The sequence below is a fragment of the Diadema antillarum genome, unplaced genomic scaffold (assembly GCF_040938485.1).
Source record: "Diadema antillarum isolate AM-2024a unplaced genomic scaffold, OU_Dant_1.0 seq00001471_RagTag, whole genome shotgun sequence".
In the NCBI taxonomy this organism is placed as follows: domain Eukaryota; kingdom Metazoa; phylum Echinodermata; class Echinoidea; order Diadematoida; family Diadematidae; genus Diadema; species Diadema antillarum.
In genome coordinates, this window is record NW_027272210.1 from 422,071 (window position 1) to 442,255 (window position 20,185).

The following is a 20,185-nucleotide window of genomic DNA, read 5'->3' on the forward strand; positions in this document are numbered from 1 at the left end:
TACATTAGATTCCTTGTATCATTATACAAATGACGCACAGGTCTGAGTGCGTCAGTCGGAATTGTGTGCATAAGGTAACTATGGAATGCTTAACCCACGAGGCGAAGCCGAGTGGGTTTAGGCTAAATTCCATAGTTACCGCATGCACACTATATTCCGACTGACGCACGAAAAGACATGTGCGTCATTTGATTTATAGAATGGGTAATTTTCTTGTCAAAAACCCAGTTTTCTATCGTGTTACCCGATGACAAAATTACTGGATGCATTTCCTTTTGGCATTCCGTAAAGGGCATGCATACCCGTACTTACCGTTTTTACTGGATGCATGGCCAGCCATGCATAAGTTTTTACTGGATGCATGGCCAAGCTGAGTGCGCGAACGCTTGCTTTAGTGCGCGAACCTTTGTTACAAGTACGCGTACTCTTGCTAAGTGCGCAATAACATGTTTACCACTGTGACTCAGCGTGCGGCCAGTAAAAATGAACACATAGCTCTCGACCAATCAGATCGCAGGATTCTCGCTACCCATTCTATAAACTCTTTTGATGTAGAATCTATATTATGCTTCTCTCTTCTTCTTGCCATAATAATTGGTTCACTTGATGGTATGAATCTTTCACAACCAATTTTGGGTTGACCAGAAAAACATCCTACAAGCAGGGAAATTTGTTTTATTGGGATGGATTGACATGTATGTACATAATATAGGGAGTAGTTAGAAGTGGCAGTCATACAGACAATACCTTCTCTCTTTTACTTTAATTGATTAGAAGTACCATATTGTAAATTCAGTGCCTTAGCATGGTCTGCAGCCATTGGAGGACTAAATAAGACCAGTTAGACACCTTTTTATTAGTCCACTAATGGAAAGCATGAGGCAAAGGAATGATTATATATATGTTCTATAAATTTATACTGTATACTGTATTTATACTATACCTCGGAACGTAGGGGTTGTACAGTCGCAATATTCTGTCCATCCCTCCTGTGGCTATGAGATTCTTCTCCTTGCAGAAGTCAAACGTCTTGACACCCTTGTGGATCTTGAAGACAGTCTCGTCGTTTTCGAGCCGTTTCCGGGCGTGGCTGTAGTGCATTTGGCTGAGCTTGGCACGCCGGTCGGCCGTGGTGGGGCGAGGTGCATGTTCCTTTCCACACAGCTGAGACTCCACGTGGGTGCTTCCAATGGTACAACCTTGCACATGAGGGAGGAACACTATGTTATGAACTATAACCAGCATTGACATGCGACAATGCACATACATATGTTTGTTTGTTTGTTTGTTTGTTTGTATGTTGTCGTTTTTGGATAGGTTTTTCTTCTCCATGCTTCGCATACATGTAAAATTTGCAAAAATTATTTGTATATCAGTTATGTAATGATAACTGTCTGATGTATCTTCCTATGACATATGCTTGCTAAATCAAAGTATTGCACACTGAATGTAGCTAAGAGAATTTCATTTTATGTGCCTACTATGAGGTGATTGTTCAATAAGCAAATACTAGTGACTATCAAGCATGCAAATATATAGTAAACAAATCTCTTACCTACACAGCTTGCTCTCTGAATGTTTCTTGTAATTCATATGTTTTGTGAGAGTGACAAGTGTTCGGAGATTCTTTTCTCAATTATGGTGCTTCAGAGATATATTTCACATGAGTTCATCTAATGGATGTGGTTTGAATTTATTCAGTCTGGCACAGGTCCAAAGACCCACAAAGTAATAAAGGAAAGCAAAGATAAAAATCCTTCTGATCAAACAATTTACATGCATATATCCTACCAAAAATCTCAGCAATACCATAATCCTTTCATGTAAAGCCATATAAGCAAGACTGTGTTTGCTCCTGTATGCATGCTGAATCAGTGTGAGTGTTTGTATACATGCTCATGTGTGTACTAGCATAAGTGAGTACAGCCACTCTAACAGATACAACATCAGAATTATATTTGGGAATGGTGATGGGGAAAATACAGTAAAAACAGTCAAATTACAACAGATGGTATATCCATGATAACTGAATACCGGTAGATAACAGCAGAGGGAAGAGTATCATGTAATGAGGTTGGAGTTCATGACCAACATACTAATAACCACTTAACTGCAATTACACAACGAATGTCCAATGTTGATCATGATCCACCTTCAGACTCATTATCATGTCAAAATACACTTTGCATCAGCAAGCATACACACACACACACACACACACACACACACAAACACAAACAGAGGTTTGTCAGTAACACTTACCAATGACCAGCGCAGTGCTCTCATGGTTGGAGCACGAGATGATAGAGCGGATGTCATCATAGTACTTGAGGTCACCGACCCAGTCTTCGTGGACCTTCCAGCGCACAAACTGTGTCAGGGGCGAGTGGGCGACCTTCTCCAGGGTGACACTGGCGATGCCATCAGTCTTGGGCATTTTCTTCCAGGTTCTGATACGCAAGAGATAGAGGAAGCACAACATGAATTGCATGGCCCTGCTATATATCAATTGACCACTTTAGCATTCAAAAATTATGAGCCATTCTGTGATAATTTCATTCTGAAAAATAAAAATCAATTAATGCAATTGGAATGCATGCAAGAAGGCAAGAAGAATGCCATTCTCATAAAAATCATGTTCTTTGCATTGTAAAGATGGTGCTCTCCTGTCTGATAGAAAAGAAATGCCTCCATCAGTCTGATGTGCACGTCGTGTACATGTCCACTCCTTCGTGTGTATGTGTAGTACCCCTTGAAGTGTTTGCACGTGTGTGCGTGTGCATGTCCACTCCTGCATGTGTATGTGTAGTTCCCCTGTCTGTATTTCTGGTTTGCAGTACAACATACTTTGCAGAAACATATTCATTGTACCTTACATAATATGAGCATCTTACAATACATTGAACAAATGCACTTCTAATAGAAACAGGAAATCCCTGCCAACCGCAGCTCCTGTACATGAATAAAAATGTAATCTTGTGGCACTCCCTATCTCTGCATCTAATTCTTTGAACATATAACTTCATAAACCTTCATCTACCTCCCCCCCCCCCTGCCTGCGACAATGTCACCATATACAGCCATACCTTAGTGTTTCTCCAACTCCATTGATGATGATGATGTTGATACAGCCATCACTATCACCATACATCAGAAAGCACTCATCAAAACCAGTAGCACTGCCAAATGAATGCAACACAGTGTATAGGGGAAAAACATATTCATAGTTGGCACAATTAAATGATTTACTTTATACCATGAATAAGACATACCTAAAAACTCACACTCTATACAATTGCTCCTTCATTCTATAATGGTCAGAATGATGTGACAGAGTAGTCTATTGTAACATTAAATATTAACAAAACATGCAAAAATACCAGTGTGACAAAATGACCATTATACAAGAATGAGAAAATAATTTGTTGCAAAACTGAATTTCCTGGGAAAAGGAGTCACTCACATGGTCTATGTCCCTTAAATTGGGTGAAAATATTCTAAGACACTAAATGGAAGCAGAGAACGAGTCACTTAAATCATTTTATCCTTTGCAGCACTCTAAGATAAAGCAACTTGCCATTTGATGAGTACTGAAATAACTGCAAATAACATTTGAGCTAAAGAACATAAAACGAAGATTTCAAAAGACAAGCAGCTGGTGAGATCATTCAAGTATAAAAACTGATTATCAGATTCATTATGCTTTTCATCACATCTTCAAAATAACTTTCTTACTACAAGTACTTTAAGACGCAATTGACCAAATCAGATCAAAAGAAATCAAACATGTGAATCATTGACAAATTTGCTCTTGACCAATCAGATGCAAGGATATCAGTAGCTTTAAAAAGTTTTTAAAAAATATCTGACAAAACATTGAATGAAACTGATGAAATGCCAACATTTAGATGTCATAATCAGAGAGGTCCCAAAGAGCTGTCAGGGTGATACTATTGTGATACATGTATTTGAACAGACAAAACTGAGTCCTGAAACAGGAAGACTTTTTTTTTACATTTTTGTCTCCTACAAAATCGAACATATTTAGCAAATCTGCAATATCAGGCAAAGTAATTTGTACAAAACCTCACCAGTAAGTCAGTTTCAGGGGTGTAGTCTCCAGACCAGTCACTTGGCAGTAGGGCTCGAATGTTGATAATTCATAGAATTGAATTTCCCGGTCTCTGCACGGCAAGAGAATTATGCACAACACAAACAGCTTTTGGTTATGATGAAAGGAACAATGGAAAAAATTATGTGATGCACAAACTTATGTAATGCTGGAGGCACAGTGATAAACTATATACCCATAAACACAGTTCTTATAAAATCATACCAGAGGCATTGACAAGAGTTTGAATCTTTGCAAAAGCAAGACTGAATGAATATGCCTTCAGGTAGAGCTTGAAAGACTGCACCTTTTAAATATTTCAAATTTGTCTGAAAATAAAAGTGCTCATTAAATAAAAGCTTGGTCAAAAAGACAATGTACCTTTTAATGACACTTTCTAAGTGATTTGATAATTTCCTTACGGTTCCATGGCATTTGGAACAATTGCTCCTATGAAATATCTGCATGCTAAGCCAATCATAAATTCTACCCAAAAACATAACCTTAACCCTAATCCTAGTCCTCATATTAAAGTAAACCTTAAACCCCATTACAACCCTAATCATAACCCTAAGTCCTTAAAGAAAAAAGACCGGAGCAATTGTCACAGGAGCAAATGTTGCGTTGCCTTTCCTTACATGCGAATCAAGGGATGAAAAAAAAAAGAAAATGTTCCTAAAAACATGCTGAATAATTGGTTTCTACTCATCCAACTGAATAAAACACATATTACGAGAGTCAAGAGAGCAGAACAAATGATACTCAAAAGAAGCAGTTTTACTCACCCGGTGCCTAAAATGATTTTGTTGAATTGAGTCATCATCACAAAATCTGTCACCCACTTTGGTTTCTGCCTTGTTGTGTTTTGATCAACCTAAAATACATGATGATTCCAAGAAAAATCAAAGACAGATGAAATGGTTTACTGACATTCGTAACTGCAGCTACTGTTAAAAAAAACCAACAACGACAACAAACAAAACAAAACAAACAAAAACAACTGTAGATATTTATATGTCAGTGTTATATGTCTGCACCACTAAACTCATCAGGACAACATTTTTAGAATTACAAAACATATTGCATTGGCTATTTAAACTACCTGGTACACTAAACATGGATGTATGTTTGTGTAAATTGCACAAAATTGGATTCCATGTACATGCAGACAGTGTAAAAGTGGACATTTTCCCATCATGGGAGCTCATGAGCATTCTGCACAATATGAAACCAGTGCAAAAATGAGGACAGGTAAATTTATAATGTACACCAGTTACCTTTTACCAAATCACATGCTGCCAAAGCTCTAAACCACTGTGGCAGCCATGATCTGTTTGAAGCGATCACTCATTTGTTGTGACTGCCCACGAAATCATAAGCATGCAAAATCCATCTTACCTGGCTGAGAGGTAAAAAATTAACTGCCTGAAATTTTCTGCTTTTACAGTACTCATTAGAAAGTAAGAATAGGAGGATTGCTTTCATCAGTCTGAGTGCATTTGTGAATATGTTCATTCATTGCACAAACTGTAGCAGCACTTATCCTGGTCATATCATTATCACGGTATTACAATCAAATGGCCACTGCCTTTACCAGACACATGTCCCCATGCATCCAATGAGAACTAGTGAGTGAGTTTTTGAGGCTGTTATAATGGTCATGCTACTCAACTGGCTGCAATGACAGATTTGATTTTATCTGCTTTCAGGAAGAACCTTCTGTCATACGAAAGCATGTGATACGCACAGGTGTAATATCTCATCAGTCATAATGACATTCGGTTTCTTACCATGACAGACTTCCATCTTTTCAGTTCCATGTTGCCACTCCAAAAGGCTATTGTGCCATCCTGTAGAAATGATTTGATGGAACAATAAAGCAACAAAATATACATACGATATAAAAAAGAATTAGCGATATACAAGATATCATTATCATAAAATTACAAAATGGGACACAAAACAGACAAATACACAGTAAGAGAATTCCTCGTCTAGGATTCCTTGGATGCTACTAATAATGGTATGCCACAGGTATGACTGGATAGTTGGACCACAAAGAGTGATGAAACAGAATAAATCAAAGATGTGCAATGACGGGGACTGCATCTATAATACATAAATGGGGCATCTTAAGACTTACAAATCATGGAATATTAAATAACCTATTCAAAAGGAATCATAACCAATCAAACACCTCTGTATGCTGATTGCCTTGCCGTGCAAGTCAAACAATCAGCTCACCTGGCTAGTAGTGACACACGTGCCGTCGCTCATGTTTGTGACACGCAGCACGGCCTCACGGTGGGGGGAGTTGAGGATGAGCGCTGGGGTGTGCAAGTCCACCTCCTTCTTGCGTAGGTAGGCCTCCTCCTTCTCCTCATACTCAAGCTGCATGTAGGTACAGAACTCATCCTGAAATAGAAGGATTTGCAGCAGGCAGGAATGAGGGGAGTAAAAAACAGGTCAACAGATGAATGAATGGCTAGACCCACTGAAAACTGTGATTTATAAAAGGTTAAAATAAATGATGGTACAGATTTGTAAAGAGACATCATTGATGATAAGTACTGTCTTTGCTGTGAATTGATTTCCGAAGTCATAGGATTACAAACCTGTCATTTACAAATAGTGTGTTTTAATGATTGCAATACAAGTGAAAATACATTCTCACTGCAGATTTTGAGATTGAAAAAAGACAACTAAGAAAGCAACCTCATACAGAAATACTGAAGAGCAGTTCTTTGTTGTTCAGTGAAATCTAACAAGTTATTACTCTAACACCTTTATATTTTCCTTTATTTCTAATTTCTGTCCATATACAGTGTCTTTCATATATCTAGTCTGTTTGAATTCCTATGATAAATCATCAAATAAAATCATCCCTCTACAGAGGTATGTTCTGTCGTCTCTCACAGTAAATTATTTTTACTGAAGCTTCCCGTACCAGATCGTCCCCACATCATGGGTTTACATTGTACAAATGTAGGTATTCATTTGCAGGGTCCAGTTCCATCTGCTAATCAACCATGCAGTGGTCACTGTAATGATTTTTGCCATCAGCATGGCTAACAGCTGCGTCTGAAGGTTGACAGAGTCAATCAACTTTGCCCGAGGAATGATGTCAGAACGTGATCTGAGTACTAAAGCATCTTGTCCAATATCCGTCATTTGCTCTACTGAATTTCTATGGGCTTGAAGGATAACTTGTTGTTTATTATCTAGAAGAAAAAAAGACTGATTGTGAATTACTTTACAAAAATCAAGGTAAGAGGTCAAAGATGATTGGGAAGGAATTGTATCGCAAACTTATGATGGTTATGATGGTTTGATAGTTGGTCATCACACACGACATCAACAAAGGTGCCTTCAAATAGAACTTTTGGAAACAGCATGTTAATTTGGCTTATTCCTTCACTTAAATCCTTCAAGGGCATACACTGTATTCTCCCTTTAATTCACTGCATTTGAGCAATGCTAAATTGTATGCAGGCTCCTTGTGGGGGCACATTCTCCTTTAAACAATTTTACACCAGATTCTTGTCTGTAATGGGCTGATTCACCTGTACATACCACCATGGGCAATATGTCCAAGTATGTGTACTTTTAATAGTATGTTCGCCACTCACCCAATCTATTGATCCCTCTGAATTGAAGTCAATCTTCATAAACAGATTCGTGATTTCCTCATCGTCCTGAAAGAGGTAGTTGTAAAGTCGGAAATTATACAAAGAAGAAATGAGGGTTGTTTTCATTTTTCTTTTGATCAATGAGGGAAAAAAACACAAGAGGAAAATTGTATGATCAACCAGAAAAAAAAACAAACAAGCAAAGATTCCAACGTCAAGAAAACTACTGGCCTTCATGTGTGTAAATTGCATTGCTTTCAATCATAAGTACCCTATTAGATACAGACCTACAGTAATATTAAGATGAGAGAGAAAAGGAAAGACACAGAGAGAGACAGAGAGAGAAACATGAATGAGTTGCAGAAGGATTCAAGTTGCCAAATATATAGGGCAGAACATGCTGAGAGGAAAAACATTTTTTTTTTTTAAGCACTTGCTTGATACCCGGCATCCTCGCCCCATTGTTACATTCTGTATTGCATGGCTATAAAGTGAAAATGTGTTGAAAGGAACAACTCTGTCCAGAATGCATGGCATAGTTCTGATAATTTTGTTGTGTTTTTTTTTTTCACAATAATTTTGAAGAATGACAACACATTGTATTCAGCATGTTTAATGATGTGTGCAAGTGATGCTTTTTTCAGAGAATGATTTAAAAATCCACATTTTATGATTTATAGAAGATTGATTTTTTAAATGCTGACATCGCAACAAAATAGTCATTCTATCTACCTAGTTTAACTTCCTTGTATTCCTATTGTTGCATTGTCCATTAATTATGAAATGCCCCCTAATCTTAGGATTAAATGAATAGACTGAAATAACATGATTATACAAGTTCACTACAATTTAGAGATAAGAATAGTAAGTGACCAAATATATATGTCTTAATCAATATCACATTTAACACTGGCATATGTCACAAGCACATAAGCAATGATGTTGCCTCTCATATTTCCACTGGCCTGTATACATCAAACTAATCTAACCCCCCCCCCCCCCAAAAAAAAAAAAAAGTTTTGGTTGATAATTTAGCAAGTGCGCATCCACCCTCCACTTAAAAGTCATCATAGCTAAGTTAGAATCTGTGTGCCATAATTTCATTGGAAGGACATGATCTTTTCATTTTTATTATTTTTCATTTTGGATATAAATCTAACCAAGATCAGTTGCCACGTTTCCAAATGAGGACTTCAAGGGACTTCCTTTATTCTACAGTGAATTTTATTGAAACTTTCATCACTCTGCTTGTCTGATTCGACTCAACGTCATTGACTGAATGTACTCAGCCTTATAAAGAGACTTGCAACTACTGCTTCATGTTATTGTACATGACCAGACTGAAATGTTGCTCAACAGGTCAACTTTTTATTTTCTTTTACTCTTTTTCCCTCTGAGTATAGCAGTCTATTTTTTAAAATGTACTACATAGGTCATGGGTGAAACTGAATATGGAAATACATGTACATGGAGATTAATTTGCCTTTTATCTTAATAGCAAAATGCATGCAGTAGAATATTCTCAGCAATTCAAGCTATGGCAAAGTTACTGTCATAAGGCAAGAGTGGTTACATTAAAATTCTGTCATATCAAACTCTCATTCAGACATTTGAATTTCCCTCTAACACAAAAAAAAAAAACCTCTGAAAATTCATTCAGATGTTTCTTTGACAGCATAGTAATTAAAGTACCATTATAGCTAGTATTAATACTGCCTGTCGTTTATACTTGAGAGCATCATTCACCATCATTCACTGTAATGAGGAGATATCATCAGTCAATATCGACCAGGATGACAGCAGGAGATCATGGTCAAGTTTGACACTTTGCATTCATTGTGACAAGGGGGCTATATAGGAAACCACCTGCTGCATGTGCACGTAATCACAGGCACTTCCTGCTACATCGCCTTACAGACAGCTTTAGAATGCGAGATCAATAATGCATGCCACACGTGCGATGCATGTCAATAAAACAGGCCGTTTGAAGGAACCACCAGTCTTTGTCAGTTGCCTTGCCAACGAGATTGATGCCACCAATATGAAATGTAATGCTCGCTGATCAACTGCCCGCAGGCTGCAGCCCACACACAGGTCCCACCAATTGTACCACGCTGAATAAGCATACATAATGCATGCAATAAATGATGTTTTAAGTGCACACAGCTAGACTAGTAATTCTGTCTCAGCCTTCACTCTTATACTCTTTCCTTTGCTATTGATACAGATATAATGCAAAGATATCATGTCTAACTCTAAACTTGTTTAAACAAATAAGAAACTACTGTGTGAAAATGACAGAGCAAGAAATATCTGTAAAATTAGAACATTCATCCTCTCAAATATTGATACAATTCTGTCTCTTAAATCTTTCCTAAATGTACACCAATTTTTTCACTCATTAAGATAGTTTCATAAGTGAATTTTTAATGAGTGATTCTTTCTTTTTATCTTATTTCCTGTTTTATCAATTCATACATATAATAGTAGCTTTCCTTTCTTTTTGGTTTATCTAGTGATATGCCATCCTTACTTACTCTATTTGTTAGTAGGTTTTTTTTCTGTTTCATTGTCACTGATTGTAAAAGGATTTTGATATGTACAGAGACTCCAACCCCAAGCACCTTCTGATCTGGAGATTCTCCCGCCCGAAACCCCTAGCAAACGGGAGACTCCAAGTTGATGTGTGCGAAGCAATAAGTTCCTAGGGTTCTAGATGTTCTCTGGTGCTAACTATCTATAAGGCTTATTTTTTCAACATACGATAGCAATAAGTAAGAAATCCCTTCCACCAGGAGACACAGAGCCAGGGCGGGAGAAATCAAATCTCCAGCGGGAGAACGGGAGATTTTGCAAAAATGGGTTTTCGGCGGGAGATCTCCCGTCGAAAACGGGAGAGTTGGAGTCTCTGTATGTATTATTGCTTGGATTGGACTCCTCTGAAAACAGCTTATGGCTGAAAAGGGCTATCTGCCACATAAATTTGATGAATTCATAAATCAAATCATAGCAAACATTATTGAATTCCAAGAGAGATCTGTGGGTCTTCACTTTATAAAGCCCTCAACATTCATTCTATTTTTACCTACAATTGTATTGTGCTGATACCCACCTTTCCTCGAAGACTTAATGATTCTCTGAGCACCGTTTTGAATTCTTCTAAAGACAAAGTTCCATTATTATCCACGTCAGCATCCTTTAGAGAGAGAGAAAAAAAGAAAAAATGCATTAAACTCCTCACTCACAAAGCAATCTTTTTCATGTATTTTAAGTATTCTCACATATATCAATATTTTGAATCAATTGGAGTGACATATAGTAGGTCTAGTTTTCTGATCATTAACTCTTTCTCTTTCTTGTCATAAAATCAGAAACTCCAGAGTAAATGTGGATACCTGTACTGCCTGGAGTTTGTCAAAAGTGATTGGCAGTAAAATATGTACCTGTAACACTGCAAAATATGGCATTTCACAAATCTTTGGATTTCTCCAGTTATCTGCTTGCACCTCTTTCACTGAACTTTTATAATGTAAAGATAAAACAAAACGGCTTTAACAAGGTTCCACGCCACTATATCTTATGAAAATCTTGAAATTTGAAAATCTGTTTCTTGGTGAAAAAAAAAGACAACCCACCATTCATTGCTGTCCTTCCTTCAACTAGCCCTAATGAGAGCATTCATGTTGGCTACAGTGCAACCTTGTAATGGCTTTACATCTTTCACAGTACATGACACTCAAATTAAATGTAAATGTGTGGGAACATTGGTCGCATAAAAGTAGAAAAGGACCTTGGGTCTTACCTCAAAGAACTTTTTCATGCTATGCAGATCCTCAAGGTTGATCTTTTCCTCTATCTGTTAAAGTAAGAATACAAACGAAAGGTCACATTAGACATCTGTGCATTTCAGTAAACAAGCCATCATACTGGAGTTGGAGAGGGGAAGGGGGGAAGAAAGTTTCTTACAGATTCAAGTTCCTCGACTTAGAATTTGTGGTTCCTCACCAACAATTAGGAAAAATTCATTCAACCAATCCATTGTAAAAGGATATACACAGCCAAATTGTGGCACAACAGAGCCATCTTCCCTTAGCAACCTCCATAGTAACATATAAACATGTCTACTTGGCACATGTGCATGCTTTAGTTAAACAACGGACTGTGCTCACAAACTGCCCCTCGGAGAAATACTGTGGAAAGCATTTCAAGGGCAGCAGACTTTTCTGGAATTCACACATAAGAATCAAAGACAAAGATCTCACCACTTCAAACCACATGGTTTCCATGTTTCAACTTGAGTGACTTGATGTCCCGAGAGATAAGTATTGCACAAAACAGTGCACATTCTTACAACAAAGTTTGCCTAACACTGTGATACAAGACCTAACTTGCCACCACACAGCATTATGTACTGCAGGCATATTGCAAGTGCACCTCACTGGGTTCTGTTCAAAATTCTACTGGAGAAGGTCAGTTCTCCCATGACCCTATTGAAGTAATATGACACCCTCTTCTCACAAATACCAAGGGTAGGGTAATTCGTTAGTAGGGTAACTCTTCACAATACCAGAACCTGATTTATGAATTTACTCAGTTGTGGCACTGTATTGAAAGACCTGTGCCCCAATATATATCAGTCCAATGTTCCATACCATAAGCGAGATTTTAAATTGATAAGCAAAAACTCACCAGAGATGCATCTCCTTCAGAGTACATATAACTATCCTGGTCAACTTCTGTCTGATACACAGCCTTAGCTGGACTCATTGGTCCATGACACCCAAAGGGATCCATGGACTGTCATAGCAGCAGACTTTCAACATTACCAGACATGAACGAGTCAATATTTGAACATTTGCTGATACATGGTAGCTATGGCTGAGATTAACAAAAAATGCCCCTCTCCTGGTGGGATAAACAGTGTTGATGCTTCAGTGGGGATGGTGAATAATCCACAGAACGGAGGAATTTTTTTGTTGAAGAAACATTTACAAAGGATCGTGGGAGATCAGAGGTTCAATGAGCAGTCATGTGGAGCACAGAAACTGGGGGTTTCTATATCACAATGCCCCCTACAAAAAGAGAACCCACAGAAATTGCAGACCCATAGGCATCATAATGTCTCCTTTCACCAAAGAATGCACAATATAGTGATGGTGTCATCCCAGGCAAGCAGAAGCACTGCAGATTCAGTATAAAATGAGGAACTAGCGCAAAGTGCATTCATTTGCCAAAAATTACAAGCCCCGCCCCAAGGCCCTCCTCCTCCTCTCCTTCCTATCTCTTAATTTTCATTAAAAAAAAAAAAAAAAATGTACAGAGCTCCATTTCGATGAAATGGTGCACGTGATACAACATTTTCTGTTTGTCTGTTGTTCCTGGGAGCCCAGTGGTGGTATGAAATCACTCATTTGTAAAGTTCTATGATTGGCTAAGTTTTATACTGTATCAAATGCAATAGGTAAATGAAAGTTCAAGGGACATACTGACATAAACACCAATGGATACTGTGGTATTTCAAGCAGAATCTTTCAGAACATAATTTGCTAATTACGGGCCATGAGACAATTACTTCTCACTCACTGATCTGCGGTAGCCAATAATATCCACTCTGCCAGGGATGTTATACATTGTAAACACTTGCAAAATTAAAAACACATGGAATTGAAATTATCTGACTGAGTGGGCAAAGTTACTCACACAAAAATTTCCACTATTAAAGTGTATCTGGGTTTTGTTTTGTTTTTTGTTTTGTTTTGTTTTTCTTTTTGGTTTTTTTCTTGCTTTGTTTCTTAACTTTTTGGATGTTTCAATTAATTACAGTATTTCAACCCTAATAATGCCATCTTTGGACACTGGTGACATGACTTTGTGGGCAGTTCTCAACTTCCCAATACTTTTCCTGAGAATGCAAACTTTCATACTGATTTTGAAAACCAAGAAGAATTTTATGGAACGCAATGAGTATTTACCGTATATACCTTTTTTTCTTCTTCTTGCATGAGTAAGGGCATGGTAAACATAGTTAAATCTAAATGAGCATTACTGTTAAAGAGACCTACTGCTAAACATGAGTATTTCAGTCACATGCACACAGTCCAGATTGTGAAATGTAGAAAACATGCTGTACAAGGTGCCAAGATGGAAGAGTTAATGGGAATGAAACCCCAAACAAGTACATGTTGATTGAATGAATGCAGCAATATCAGTAGAAAACAGCAATGGAAGTTTGAGGAAAATCAGACAATCTATTCCAAATATACAAATTTTTCAAGTTTGGTGATGAGACCACTGGAACAGAAGGATACTGCTACAGATCATGACATCACATGTGCACTATGATACAGTATAAAAAAGAAGGCATAAAGAAAATTCAACATATTTTCACTTTCTACCATTTACAAAAGAGCTCTTGACTTACCTCTTTCAGAATGCAGGGAGAATGATATAACCCTTGACATATCATGTTAGTAACACGGCCAGGGAATGTGTACTTTTCATATGAAATTATATTTTTGAGAAATTTCTTAATATAAACTTTATATCGTAGTGGCTATGAGATGTCATGATCATTTAGTCTTCTGATTCAGGGGTTTTGTCACAAAATTTCAAAAATTAATAGCTTTTGAACGGATTGTCAGATTTTCCTCAAACTTTCACTGTTCTGCTACACTGCATTCACTCAATGAATCCATGTACGTATGTTTGAGTCTAATTCCCCTTTCAGATTACAGAGTGAAAAAGAGAGAAAGAGAGAGAGAGAGAATGGAGGTGATCGAACTATCGGCATGAAAAGATATGAGTTTTTAAACCAATTAATTGGTTACGATGTTGGACACAACATTCATAACTGTATGTTTCATATGTTTAAAACAGCACTGATCTTTTACAGCATTTTTATTTATTTATTTCTGGGGTGTCTTCACTGCCTGTCATAAGTAATCTTTCACTATGGGCAATAATGGTCTATTTCCAATAATACCATCAACAATACATGTACAAATGCCACTTTATACATGTAAATGATGACTGATGTGGGAGAGAACTTACAGAAATATTCAAGTGACAGGATTGAAATGCTAAATATTGAGGGACCCTAGTACAAGTCCAGAGATAAGTTGAAATATTAGTAACCTCCCCCCCAAGAAATAGCATTTTGACAAAATCAGTTCCCCAAACAAACATGTAATTGATACTTTTAACTGAAGATACATGTATATAGATACCAGTAGATAGACAGTTTTCTTTTTAAAGTGACTGTGAGATGTTTTTCTGCAAGTTCTATTCATTTTGTGCAAATTCAAAGGAAATTTCGAGATCTAGCGTCTCTCTCAGTAGAACAGGCAACAGACCCGTTCTTGCATTTCTTCACCAAAAGTGCAGAACACCATTGATATGATATCACACTGACATGGTGTCCAGTACCCACTTCAAGCCATTCAATGTGGGGTTTGGATTTATGCACATTGTGGTGCTAGGGACAACTTAACAGATGAACGCAATGATTCAATTTGTGATAATTGCAATGATCACTTCACTTTTTTCCCCTATAGTAGATACATTGTATGTGGTGCATTTTTGTACCCAAGAATTCAGTCAAATGCCTTCTTAAAATACAAAACTAAGACTTTTGATAGAGGAATATCACAATCTTTGCAGCAAAGCAGATACACTAAAAGAAAAATGTTACAATCTTTGCTAATATTTGCTGCATTTGAAAATGCCTGCAAGTACATTAAAGTTTCTTATCACCTTCTCATCTATCAGTTGCTTACAAGTGCATATAGGTCCTATAGTTCTTTTTCTTATGTACAGTACTTCCTTTACTTTCATCCCCTTCTTCAGTGATATTGGAAATTGTCAAATTTGTACTTGATGTATTGTAACTTCTGACAGGTAGATCCAGCAGACTAGCTATCTGGTGGTCTACCCACATAAATTTTATTGCATTCTTGACAGGACACTAGACCTACATTGTACAATAGGTCTACATGTAGCCGACTTATTAATGCAATCAGCCTGAACACTAAGGCCTGAATTCACAAAGCTGGTGCAATATAAACCATGGTTTAAACCAGAACCATGGTTTATGCAAATTTCTTCAGTGTAATACGATTGACAGACTGCGTACGACAACAGACTCAGACGTCCAGTAGCAAACATGCATTGATACGCGCATGTTTGTACTGTACCGACTGCCGCTGTTGGGCTATACACGTGCAAACCCTCACGCATACAGTTGCAGGATTTTACAGTCTCATTTCAGACAAACAAGATTTAAAAGTATTGATATTGGTTGCAGATTTCATTTCTGTTGGCAGTGTTTCCAGATTGGGATTGTCCTTGGGTAAACTGAGTGATAATACAATCTTTCTTGGTATGAATAATGTTGTAATTCAAGGGTTGGTTTGATTTGGTTGCTGGTCCACTTCAGGCATTCCTTTTTAGATGATTTAAATAGATACTCTACGTCTCTACTTGTATATTCACACAATGTAAGTTGATTGCCATGATCACAACATTGTGATAGCCTGTCTGTGCTACTGTCGTGTTAGTGTTGTACAGTAGACTCCGTCTGGGCCTACATTGTGTTAATTCTATAAGTCTGTTGGGCAATCCTGGGTTTCGGGGGCTAAATTATTTTATAGGTTTTTAAGTTTTACCTTCAGTATTGCCCCTAGACAATAAACCTAACCCTACCGTAGTTATGGGTAAACTCGGCCTAGCGGGTAAAGTCGGCCCCCAGCGCGCGCATTACAAGTAGGTTTAGTTGTACTGCGCGCGCTGGGGGCCGACTTTACCCACTAGGCCGAGTTTACCCATAACTACGGTACCCTGAACCTTGAAAGGATAATCCCTGCAGCAGCTCGTAAAAGCTAAACTGGGATGAACTGTGTGATGATGACATTGGCCGACCGGCGACGGTGCTTGAAAGTGCTATACATTGTAGTTAGCTAGTCTACTTGCAATAAAATGGCATGTGCGTGCAGATAAAAATCAGGCTGTCAGGCTTAATTTACAACATTTTGGACTCTACAGGAGGCTGCAACCCTAACCCTGAACTCTAACTAGAGCTCTCAGCTATTGTACCTAAATTTAGTGTTCCAATCCGACATTAGATCACTTTGCTAGTGTTACATAATATCTCTTATTCAATTATTTCTTCACTTTTCTTTGGGGGAGGGTAGAACTTCTATAGACTCTATACTATACACTGTTAGACCTTCTACATAAATATGAAGTTAGAAGCCTTTAATAATCTAGCCCCACAAAACCCAGGATTGCGCTTCTGTTGTATTACTATAATTACTATTACTAAGTAAATTTTATTAACGTTAGATCTAATGTTAGTCGATTACCGCCGCATAGCCTTACCTTAATTTTTGAACCTCCAGGAGGGGCAGATGTTGCATAATGACGGACTCTTGCAGCTTGTTCTTTATCCTTGTCAGTCAGTCCATCCACAGCACCCAAAGTCATCCTTCTAGCTGGTTGCTCAGCTTTAACATTCTCGTCAAGGTCAGCCATACGATTTGTCATCCATTTCTTGTTTGCTGCTGCCACATTCGTCGCGCTTTGACCCCCACGTCCTGCCCCTCCGCCTCCCCGGCCAGCTCCGCGGCCACGTCCGTATAATCCCGGCGCTGCAGTAGCAGGTCGCCCATCTTCGAAAACGCTTGGTGGTGGCCTGGATTCTAGTCTTGCTGAGGCTGACGAGGGCCTGATAGGTTTCCCAGGCCTTTTGATCGGGGACATGATGATATCTACAGTATTTCGATTTTACTTTAGGAAGACAAACTCATTACCAGTTCGGAAAAAAAAAAAAAAGTTTAACGTTAGATTCTACTTTGCTACAATGATCGCTTCTGTCACACTCGCATAACAATTCCCATGTTGACTCGTCCGTACTCACACGTTTGCTGCGGCTATAAATGTCAAGTTGATCGTTGAACAGCAGTTGATCACAGCGATATACCACCCACTTTTGAATCGACAAGAAACTAGCTTCGCGCTGTTTTACAAGAAATATACGTCTTCATGGCACGTGTTTTGGTAACTTCCCCTAAATGTCCGCGATGAGTTTCCAAACACTAGTTAGAAAGCATCTAACGTTAGCCAGCTACGGTGCCGAGGCAAGGGGAAACCCATACGCATGATATCGGCATGTCTTTCTGACGATTGGTCGAGTATCGATCCGATTGACTTCCACCCGAGTTCATTCATTTTCTACAGGACAAATATATCGCCCAGGGACAATTCAATCGGTATCGCTTGAATCGCACCGAATGCGATATTGTGTTAGTGTATGTTTTCAGACCCAAAACTATTTCTGCTGAATTGAGGAACGCTAAATCGCCGGTTTGTCCACCGGTACCAGTAATCTTAATACTTCGCAACATGACATCGATGTGCTGCATCATCGCCAAAGATAATTTCAAAGGAATGTCTTTGAGCTGAAATGAGTGATTCACGTTTCATGTCGTTTTGTTTGACATGTTATCAGACATTGACTTAGCACAGTCAAGGCAGCAATTCTATTATGGATGAGAACAAAAATATGTAAAGGACAGAAATCACACAGAATCCTATCACAACAATAACTGATGATCTCCTTCACTTTTTCTTTCAAATCAACACACTCATGTTATGTCTAATTATCATAATCTTGCATCATCTATAAGTAATCAACTTAAACTCAACATCCGCCCCCGAGTCAGCCACTGAAATATGATTGATTTCAAGTTTTGATGCAAAAATCATATTGTATGAAAACAATCTTCTGGGCAAAAAAAAAAAAAAAAAAAAGATGCTTTTGTTTATTTGATAACCATTTCGCTTCGTTCATACCAAGAGTCTGTGATATTTCGATGCATGATTGTTTTACACTGCCTTTTTCCTTCTTTTTTCTTTTTTCCTGGTAATTTCTTGATTTTTTCCATTTTATGCGATTTGTTTAATGTTATGCTATTTATGTTATGTCATGAATCTTTTTAAATCAATAAAAAAATATATATATACATATATATATATATATATATATATATATATATATATTATATTATATATCTTTCGACATACAAACCTAGGCGATTGTAAGCAATTCTTTATTGTAGTCGGAGTATGCTATTACATTGCAATGAATACTTATGTTTATTCCTTTGTATACTGTATAATGGGCCATGATCATTATTTCACGTTTGCTTCTTTTTAAATTCGTTTTGAACAAAGGTGGAAGTAAACAGGGACGTCAACTCATCCCCAAGCCTACGGAACGAAAGGGGTCTGGACACGAGACTGCGTTATCGCACTGTGCATTAGAACGAGCTCAGTGAGAAAGCTTCGTCTGTTACTATGGTTGCGGCCCGGTGCGCTGCTTGAGCGACTAGTTCCGCACCCGCCGCGTAAATAGGATTTTCTCTCCGTATACATCGGCTTTATGCCCTGGTTGACTGGTTCTACTTTGTGCGCTGGGGAAAGCGGGTTCCTTTTTCCCCTTTTCATTGAGAGTGCCACATTTACAAGGCTTTGGCTTCAATTGAAGTAAAACTCATTGATATCTTGATTACATTCTTTCTATTTATAGTATTTGAATATGTTCTGCAAGATTGACAAACGTCCCCCAGCTAAATGAATGCATTCATTTAGGACGAGAGCAGAGAGAAAGATAGGTAGATAGATAAATATATTCCACCAATAACAATGAAAATGGGGTAAGGTTAACAAGGAAACATCAACCATTAATTATGATTTCTTTTGAATTAATTATAAAAAGAAAGATATTAGGCCCATCAGTAGGCCCCTATTGAAGAAATATTCTACATGTATGCATGGACATGGACTTCAATATCCTCTTAGTCTCAATGCTTGTCTTATTGTGGATATCACCAGGTGAGAAAAGACTCGTTATATCTACTCAAAAATCTTGCATTCATGCAAAATTTTATATTTTTGAATTGAGAAACATGATAAGGTACCATCTAGGAAATATTTTTTCTCTTCTATTTTTTGTATGTTTTTATTCTTAAAAAAGTTTTACATAGTATGTGTATGTGTGTGCGTGTTTTCTTTTTTTCACATCAAAGCAACCATATGTAGCTGAAATGAGAATCACTGTAATTATTTGTTGCCTTCATTTTGGGTGGTGTTGATATCATTTACCAATCATGTTAGGATGAAAACAACTGAATTTTCTATGGCTGCATCATGGGCAAAATTGAGACTTGAGTTTGATTTATTCTATCTCAACATTTTCCACAAACAATTGCACAATTCCACAAACAGTGGAATGTAAACAGCATATGTCTTAAAGGGGAAATCCAGTTAAGATATAAGATAGTCTGATAAAAAAGAGTAAAATCTTATAAGTTCAGCAGTAAAAATTTGACTGAAATCGGATGAAAAAAATGAAAAAGTTATGACATTTTGAAGTTCTGCTAATTTCTAC

At 37.7% G+C, this 20,185-nt stretch overlaps 1 protein-coding gene across 1 annotated transcript in view; it reads right to left on the reverse strand.

The window, feature by feature from the left end:
• The window catches only part of LOC139709811 (cilia- and flagella-associated protein 337-like), a 121,056-nt gene extending 103,535 nt beyond the window's left edge, over window positions 1–17,521 (reverse strand). The window contains exons 1-11 of the mRNA XM_071621773.1: window positions 17,116–17,521; window positions 11,543–11,596; window positions 10,853–10,936; window positions 7,741–7,806; window positions 6,356–6,526; window positions 5,902–5,961; window positions 4,897–4,985; window positions 4,092–4,184; window positions 3,087–3,179; window positions 2,263–2,450; window positions 944–1,199 (exon numbers count right to left, since the gene is read on the reverse strand). Of these exons, the coding sequence (XP_071477874.1) occupies window positions 944–1,199; window positions 2,263–2,450; window positions 3,087–3,179; window positions 4,092–4,184; window positions 4,897–4,985; window positions 5,902–5,961; window positions 6,356–6,526; window positions 7,741–7,806; window positions 10,853–10,936; window positions 11,543–11,596; window positions 17,116–17,496 (1,535 nt within the window). The 5' untranslated portion in view covers window positions 17,497–17,521. The remainder of the gene's footprint in view (window positions 1–943; window positions 1,200–2,262; window positions 2,451–3,086; window positions 3,180–4,091; window positions 4,185–4,896; window positions 4,986–5,901; window positions 5,962–6,355; window positions 6,527–7,740; window positions 7,807–10,852; window positions 10,937–11,542; window positions 11,597–17,115) is intronic.
• Between the last annotated feature and the right edge of the window lie 2,664 nt (window positions 17,522–20,185).